Below are 9,141 nucleotides of genomic sequence, written 5' to 3' on the forward strand. Positions count from 1 at the left end.
ATTATGAAATTAATCATCTTAATTTGATATATATTGATGATACCAACAAATCTTCCAATATTTCATAAGTGGGGATATAGCTCAGTGGTAGAGCATTCGACTGCAGATCGAGAGGTCCCCGGTTCGAACCCGGGTGTCCCCTTACATTTTAATTTTTTTTCCCCCTCCGTTAGCAGAGATATCTTCATCACATTCATCAAAACACAAGCAAATCATTCACAGATGTTTATTACATATAAACTTCTCACACTGAAACAGCATAAAAAATATGAGCAACCATGAGATCAGAACACTTATTTCTGAAGTACAAAAAATTAAACACTATTGCATGGGCTTTTCATTATAGTTAGGTACATGTTTCAAAAATTCATGTTTACATGATGAATGGTTCTTTGACGTATATACAGACTGAACTTGTTACACAAAGCACAAAATGTCCCAAATTCAAAACACTCAAATTAATACACTGTGCATGGACAGCTAGATGGGTATGGTGACAGTAATGTTTGAATAAATGTTACAATGGGTAACTACAATTACATGCATGTATTACTGCACAAGTTCCTTTTCTAATTGTGTGACTTTTCAAAAATAACAAGCTATTCAGTTTCTGAACTGGTTGTCTTAAACTAAATGTGTTTAATGAAATCATAATGCCACCCATGCTTGGTCAACATTCAAGTTTGGCAAATTTGACCTTAACCTTATCAGTCTCCATTTAAAGTTGTGACCAAGGTCAAAGTTGAAGACAAAGAGATGGACCAAAATTCTGGGTGCATAAACATAGCACTTCATATTTGGGGTGAATTCAGAAAAAAAAAGGGGGGGGGGGGGGTTGCTGCTGTCACATAAAAGGTATACTTTTTCCTACCAAAATATGGGGTTGCATCCTCCCAATGGCACAAGATGTCCCCAAAAAAAAAATTAAAAATTAACAAAGTTGGAGGAGGGGGGGACCACAAACAACATAATCTCTCTCTACATACCATAATGGTCTAATGGATGCTGTTAGACTACATAAAACTACTCAGTATAGTATTATATTTGAAACAGTTTAATACCACAGTAATACGAAGACCTATCTCAGAAATTCACAACACATATCAACTTGAGCCTCTCTCTGATGGTGTATCAGTATCTACACAATACTGCTTACATACAGTTCTCCCAGTCCCTAGTCAAACACTACACATCCCTTGCCTTCTTAAACTATTTAAGTTATACTTTCCCCCAAAAAACAAAAGACTATACAACAACTGTAATGAAACTTAAATGTAAGACATGAAAGCATTTTGTCATGAATAAATAAGTAGCTGCTGCGGTTGAATGAATTCAGCGGGTGCTGCCACGATGATAGAGATGACCTATGACTTTTTTGGACTTTGTATCAGTTAACCTCCATGTTGCTGTTGCTTTCTGTACTGAACACAGAAGCGAGCGGTTTACTGCTGCCTGCGGGTATGGCCTCCTTCATCTGATTGGACTCGGATTCAGTGTTGTTTACAGGGGGCACATTTTCGGAATCTGTCCTTTGGGTGTCATCCCAATCTATTTTAAACCTTGTCACTCGAGGATTTGTAGCAAGGATATTTCGTTCCACCTATAATATATAACATAAAAATGTTCAACCCACTCTGGTTATAAGTTTGTTGTTTTTCTCCATATCATAAAAAGTACTAATAGTATTAATGAAATAAAATTTTGAGTATATGTCAGAACCTTCCCTCCCTGCTGTAGATCCCTTTTATTTCACAAGACATTATTTCCACAAAAATACAATGATGTATCTATTCACATGACATAACTTTTGAGAATCATTATTTATTGCTTAGGGCTATTCCAGCAAAAAAAATATGGGGGGGGAGGGAAGGCACTTTATTTTTAAGACAGCCACCCATACAATTAAATTTTCCTCTGCTACCACCACCCATACAATTAGATTCTCCCCTGCCACCACCACCCATACAATTCAATACTTTCATTTAACGTAACAAATGGATCAACCATATGATATTTTACAACTTAATTCTAGTTTATATTTTTAAAAATGCAAAAAATATAAACAATAAAATGTCTTTCTTTGTTGTTTCATCAGGAGAACATGCAGACATGCACCATTGCAGAAAAAATTACATATTTTGGTTTCCAATGCAATTTTGGTAGGGAGAAAAAAAAGGATGATCTCAGCATATAAAATGAAAGAAAAAATTCAATTAATTTTGTATACTCTGGAAACATGCGAGTTGTAGAAACCTAAGCTCTGTTTGCTTATTATAAACGAACAATTTCACTAATGATGTGGGATATTGTCATATCATTTCTGGACTAGATGTGCATGTCCTTTTTACTCATGTCATGATCTGGGTGCTTGTTAATTGCACAGTTGAAATAACAAGAAGTTGGTTTTTTTAAATGATATATAACTAAATAAAATATGAATATATTATACCACTTTTAATTTAAATTCACATATATTGTTACTCTCTTTATTGCTTTTAAAAGACATGTGTCTTATTACATCAGTTACAATATGTATACATAAAATGGCATTGTATAGTGGTGTACAAATTCAAGCAAGCAACGGAGAAGAACTTTTCAAAGAGTTAGGTTTTCTCGCAACTTAAGTGCTAGACATAGATATTTCCCTAAATTACAAAGTGTATGCATATAGATTGTGACTTTTTTCCTTTGACTTTCCCCCCTACAATCTCTCGTAGGCCTACGGGAAACTCGCGAATATTCCATTTAAAATTTCAGTCCCAAGCATAATATTTACCCGATTTATATCGCAATCAGGCAAATTTTCCACTCTGTTAAACGTAATGGTATACCAGGTGGGAGATTTCATATCCGAATTACCCCACACATCTCAAAGTCTCTCGAAATTCACACCTTCGGAAACAACGGTGATTCCCTGATCCTTGATTTTGTTAATTAAACAACAACTCGGGTTTTGGTAATTAACCTCACACAACGCTGCATGTTAATTACACGTTAACAAATTGATAGCTTGGGTATAATAATTGATTCAGAGTGACGATTAAACAAGATCACCGCCGAACTGTTACCTGCGCATTTTAAAACGAAAGTGTTAGGGGTGATAATTCCCAGAATAGTCATGCTCGACTGAAATCGAAAGTAGGAATCGCGTTGTAATCGAAAAAATGTACAGTCGTTTCATAAAGGTGAAATTACACGAAAAGGTTGTAAAACTCATGATCGTTGGTTGCATTAGACAGGTGGTAGTTTAGGACAGGTACAATACGTTGGGTAACACCTTGGAGGGGAAAGTTTTACGGTAACATTGAGTTATCTGCCCATTTATCAATCTTTTTTCCGTACTTAAGTTAATGTAGAATGGCTCCGCTTTTCTTCTTCTTTTGTAATAATAGAAACGTAGCGTGATACGTTTTCATTTTTATCAAAATTCACAGGCACCCATGTTTTTTATTTAACCTGGAAGACAACCACCCATACAAATATATTTTCCCAAATCACCCCCACCCATCCAAAAAAATATCTGCTGCCGTCCCTCCCCCCCATACGTTTTTTGCTGGAATAGCCCTTAAGTCATTTATGAGTTTATGCACGAGAACAAAATTTTCAAGAATTATTAATCTCACAAAATTATACATAAATAATATTTTTGCAAATAAAATGTAATAGACAATATTTTATCAGTGTTTTTGTATAGCATTACCTTGTCATACTGTGGTGAATTTGGTGGGTTTTCTTTGAACTCGGGGTCAGAATATTCATTGTTGACATAGTACCCTACACGTATAAATTCCTTGCTGCGGTACGAGCACGTTAGTAACACGACGGTCACCCCCACTGCGTCCTCTACCGGGATCTTCTCTGTGTTTGGTGGCCCAGCCTACAAAGTCAAAACAAGTTTAGTGTATAGATATTGTACAATCAACATATGTGATATTTCAATTAATACATGTCAACATTACATGTGTTGCAAGCTAGAGAAATGAAATCACTTACACATGCCAAAAATCAAAAGTTCCATATCTTATAATTACTAAATTGAAGGATGTGATGGATGAACAGTTAAATGATAGAAACAAAGTAATCCAAAAGCAGCGTTTTATCTTTTGTATAATGGTACCATTCCCAATGCCAAATACTATCACCCCCCCCCCCCTTTTTGTGCTATAAAAAATGCCCAGTAACAAACCAGGGAACGAAATTAAGGGGAAATACTCGCTAAATGTGAGTTAAAACTTGAATTTGCGAGTAAAAAATCACAAGTGATCGCCACTTTTTGCGCGTGAAAACCCCCCCCCGATTTTTTCCCCGGATTTCCTCGGTTTATTGGCTGTACTTTGAAGTTTACAATAATTTTGTCTTGTGCATAGAAACGCTTTACAGAATGAATATACAAGTATTGAAAAAGTAAACGTGGATCGAATAAATAACTAAGGCCAAGGTCATCTCAGTCAGTGATGTCGAAGATGGCCTACTTCATACACACTTCGGACGTCTCAGAGACGTCTGATTTAAATAGTAAGCATATTGATCTCGTCCGTGTCTACATAAAACAACACATGACAGTGTGTCAACGTTTCACGCGGTGTCCTTCTGTACTCTATAGTCAAACACTTCGAGTTCACGGGGTTTTCTTTTCAACTAGAATTTTTTTTAGATGAAATTTCCAAAAGTTTTGAACATATAGTTTAAATTGGCGCAAACAGTCTTCAAGATTTCAATCCACATGATGCTGTAAATAGGTGGTAGATCTCTGGACAGCGAGTACGCCGCACAAGTGTACCCTATGATCCGCACCATGTATGTTGTCTGATAATTCATTGAATTTTAAATGAAAGAATTTGCAATCTTATTTTTATTATTGCACTTTAAAGGAGATTTTAAAAGATTTTCCCAAAATTTTGATAAAGAGACATGCTTGTTTTCTTAAATTCATGTAAAACAGTAATCGATTGAAAAATGCTAGTAAAAGCTCAATTTTGCTAGTTGGAAAATAATCCACTAGCTAAAATTTGCTAGTGGTGAAAAAAGTTAATTTCGATCCCTGCAAACTGCAACATCTTTGTAATAAGAGACTCTGAATTTGTTTTTATGAAACGTTATTAAGAGTTCACTAATTTTTTAAAAATAGAGATTAGGGCTCATTAAAATGGCATTTGTTTCTAAAATAGTACAGAATGAGTATTTTTTTATTCTTTAAAATATGGTTTATTCAGTGTTAATTTTCAAACAAATGTCATTTGCTGATATGAAAGAAAATTCCAAATTTATTCTAGTTTGATGCTATTTTTCCCATTTAAATGGGTACATACAAATTTAACAAACTGATTTCAATGAGTTTTCCCAGTATAGTAATAATTTAAAACAACATGCTATTAAATATGATCACAGACCATGTACGATATGAGTAATAATCATATTGATAAAGTTTCAGTAAATTATTTGTACAAGTATTGTACAATACATCCCATCATGATGTGATAAACAAATTGGGGGTGGGTAAATTTCACAGTGGGCCATTAAGTTTTAAACGTTTTTGTGAAGAATGTTAATATAAATAATAATAAACATTAGCAAGATAGCTAAACTTGTACATAGGGCTGTCACGGTTCCAAAAAATTTCGGGTCGGTTCTAAATTTTTTACTTCGGGTATTTCGGTTCGGGTCTATATAACTATTTTAAGAATCTAATATACAGTTAAAATCAAAAACTTTTATTGTATTTTGTCACAATAATTACTCGGGGACATGGACGGTTTAGACTCGACATCCATGGTGCTAGAAACAGCATTGTCACTTCTACTCATTTCCATTCCTTGCTTTCAATGTTTTGTCATTGACGATGTTGATCCTGTGGCGTATTATCAATGTGTCTGACATATCTTACATATACTGTCATTATTTACAGTTTTGTCCACAATGCCATCATTTAACAATTGATCAAAATACAGCCACCTTTCAGGATTTTGACGACATAATGATTCTATTTTAAAAACCAAACCCGAACCGAAATACGGGAAAATGGAACCGAACCCGACCCGAACAACACGACCCGCGGTTTTCAGTTATTTCGGGTACCCGTTGCAGCCCTACTTGTATACATTATCATATATCAGTCAATGATATTAAGATTTGCAAACCACAAGCCATTCGGGCAACCATTTGCAGGAAATCCACATGCCCGAACTCAATTTCACTTACCCGAAAAATGAAAGTAAATTATACGAATGCGAAATCTGAATATTTTTCAAAACAAATCCGGAACAGACCGAGTGAAGATGCGTAATTAATGGGACGAATGACTTTGTTTGCGGCGAGTTATTCTAATTCTATGACTTGAGCATGTGCGTAATATTTATTTACTTCTGATTGTCAAATTAAAACTCCAACGGGTAAATTTTTTTTTACAAGCCAGTCGGACTTGTTGCCAAGTGGATTTTACAAGTCCGACAGGAAAATCACTGGCCGCGGGCGTTCGAACTACTGCTAATTTCGCAGACTGATATATCAATAGAAGACAGTATGTCTATTGAAACAGAAAAATAAAATCCAAGTGAAACCACAGCAAGACAGTTGATTTGACAAAATAAGCTTACTTGGAAAACAAACATGTGCTTTCCCGCTGGAACTGGGCCAACTAAAACGGAATCTAATGTCTGATCATATTCTTCACTCTCAGCTGCCCCAACATAGATAATTTTCCATTCCAAATCTGAAATATTATTGAAGGATTAAAAAATTACTAACACATTCACCATGTTCATTTGTACACTGATCTGGAAATGCGATACCCATCACAATATTCAGGTAACAACAGGATTTTTAAGTGCAAAAGATGTAACCTTTCACAAGTATAAACAAATCTATTACTTACATCAGTAAAACACAGTTTGCTTGTACAGCAAAATCCTGTTAACATGCTTATTAAGATCAGGTTTTAGTTTTAGTAGTGATTTTTGAAACTAGTTTTCAGTTACCCTTTGCGAAAAACCCAAAATGCTCTCAATTTTTTTATTTTTTATTAATAAGCATTGCTAATTTCCTTTTTCCTTGGAGACATTTTTTAATCATACCAATAAAACTGGAATGGAATGATTCAATCCTAGATATCAGCTATAAATATCGTGAAACGGAGCAATGTGCATTTAACATTGAAATATTGTCTCAGTTTATCATTGCACCATTCATACATTTGTAGTTCAGAATTTCCAATCGAACTCTTACACATACAGCTTGGTAACAAAAATGTTGAAAAAAATATGGTGTCAGTCACTGCAACATGTCTTAGATCTGCACATATTGAAATTTGTGTTTTTCTGTTCAGGGTTCCAGTTAGGGAAATCACCATGTCATGTGTGGCATTAAGTATATTTTAAGTAATTTTACTTTACATTATTGCTGTTTTTCTAGCATTGTTTTGATATTATCTGTCTTAGTGCTATTATAATTTCCTTTTACTATGTTTATAACATGCTGTATCATTTTTATTGTGTGCAGCGCTTTAGAGTGGTTATTTATAGTCATATAGGGCGCTATATAAATAAATATTATTATCATTTGCTTAAAGTTTTGCTTTACACCAGATACATGCACCTTAATTTGTACAGAAAGGAATATAAATAATAGCTGCAATAATGTAGCCCTCTCTGATTTTTTTTTTTTTAGGGAGAGGGCTACAACTCCTTAGGATCTCCATAATGGTGCAAATGCGGGAGTGATTCACTCCCGCAACATTTGCACTCATTCTAAACATTTCCTGACTTTCTTTACGTAAATAAAATGATATTCTATGTTTCTTAGTCAATATATAAATTTACAACCTGCATCTTAAGATTTGTGAGGCTCTATTCTACCGTTTTCAACAATTTCAATAAATTCCAATTTCTCGATTCATATTTGTGCGCCATGTTTGATGTACTGAAGTATAAACTTCCGATTGTCAAGTCATTTGCATATGCCATATAAGGTAGTATTTACATCAATGGACAAGTATGGAGGCAAAAGCTATTTCGTCGGTATTGAAAAGGTTTGAATTTAATATCAAGTTAAAAACCGAACAGCAGAGTGTAAATTCTTTCTGCAACAATATGATTTTCCTTTCTTTGTCGAAGTGGCTCGAGTAACTACATTTTCGCGCTGATTGTCAATGTTTAGGTTTTTCAGTAGATCCACCTACGAGATCTCGCGATAAAAAGCATGGCGGAGCAGACGAAGAATTTTACATGCTGTACATTATATTTAATGAAAAACACCTTTATTAGACATGCCCGAGCACAAAGTTGGTACTCCTTTTGGTGTAAACAACATTTGGGACTAATACACAGAGTTTATTATCGGTTATTCATAAAATTATTTTGCACCATTACGGAGATCCTATGGAATCCCGAAAACGTCAGAATTAAAAACAAGAGGCCCATGGGCCACATCGCTCACCTGAGTCACCTTGGTCCATATCAGAAGATTTTCCATATCTATTTGCATGTAAAACCGTAGTCCCTATTATGGCCCCAAACCTACCCCTGGAGGCCATGGTTTTTGCAAACTTGAATCTACACTATGTCAGAAAGCTTTCATGTAAATATGAACTTCTTTGGCCCAATGGTTCTTGAGAAGAAGATTTTTAAAGATTTTCCCTATATATTTGTATGTAAAACTTTGATCCCCTATTGTGGCCCCATCCTACTCCAGGGGGGCATGATTTCAACAAACCTGAATCTGCACTATATCAGAAAGCTTTCATATAAATCTCAGCTTTTCTGGCTTAGTGGTTCTGGGAAGAAGATTTTTAAAGATTTTTCCTATATATTTGTATGTAAAACTTTGACCCCCTATTGTGGCCCCATCCGACCCCCGGGGGGCCATGAGCTTAGCAATTTATAATCTGCACTATATAAGGAAGCTTTCATATAAATCTCAGCTTTTCTGGCTCAGTGGTTCTTGAGAAGTTGATTTTAAAAGATTTTTCCTATAAATTTTTATGTAAAACTTTTATGCCCCCCTTGAGGCCCCATTCAATCTCCGGGGTCCATGATTTTAACGAACTTGAATCTGCACTATATAAAAAAAAAAACAACAACAAAAAACAAAACAAAAAACAAAAACAAAAAAAAACTTTGACCCCCTATTGTGGCCCCATCCGACCCC

General features: G+C 34.9%; 1 protein-coding gene and 1 non-coding gene across 3 annotated transcripts in view; one reads left to right on the top strand and one right to left on the bottom strand.

Annotated features, from left to right (window-relative positions):
- Positions 1-70: 70 nt before the first annotated feature.
- Trnac-gca (transfer RNA cysteine (anticodon GCA)) lies at positions 71-142 on the top strand. Its single transcript has one exon. It is a non-coding gene; the product is annotated as a tRNA-Cys (tRNA).
- A 69-nt stretch (positions 143-211) lies between these two features.
- Positions 212-9,141, bottom strand: part of LOC125670912 (histone chaperone asf1b-B-like) — an 11,809-nt gene continuing 2,879 nt past the window's right edge. For both annotated transcript variants that reach the window (XM_048906343.2, XM_048906344.2), the window contains 3 exons: positions 6,594-6,709; positions 3,701-3,877; positions 212-1,600 (listed from right to left, as the gene is read on the bottom strand). In XM_048906343.2, coding sequence (XP_048762300.1) covers positions 1,388-1,600; positions 3,701-3,877; positions 6,594-6,709 — 506 coding nt within the window. In that variant the 3' untranslated portion in view covers positions 212-1,387. The remainder of the gene's footprint in view (positions 1,601-3,700; positions 3,878-6,593; positions 6,710-9,141) is intronic.

The sequence above is a fragment of the Ostrea edulis genome, chromosome 4, assembly GCF_947568905.1.
Source record: "Ostrea edulis chromosome 4, xbOstEdul1.1, whole genome shotgun sequence".
NCBI classification, from domain to species: domain Eukaryota; kingdom Metazoa; phylum Mollusca; class Bivalvia; order Ostreida; family Ostreidae; genus Ostrea; species Ostrea edulis.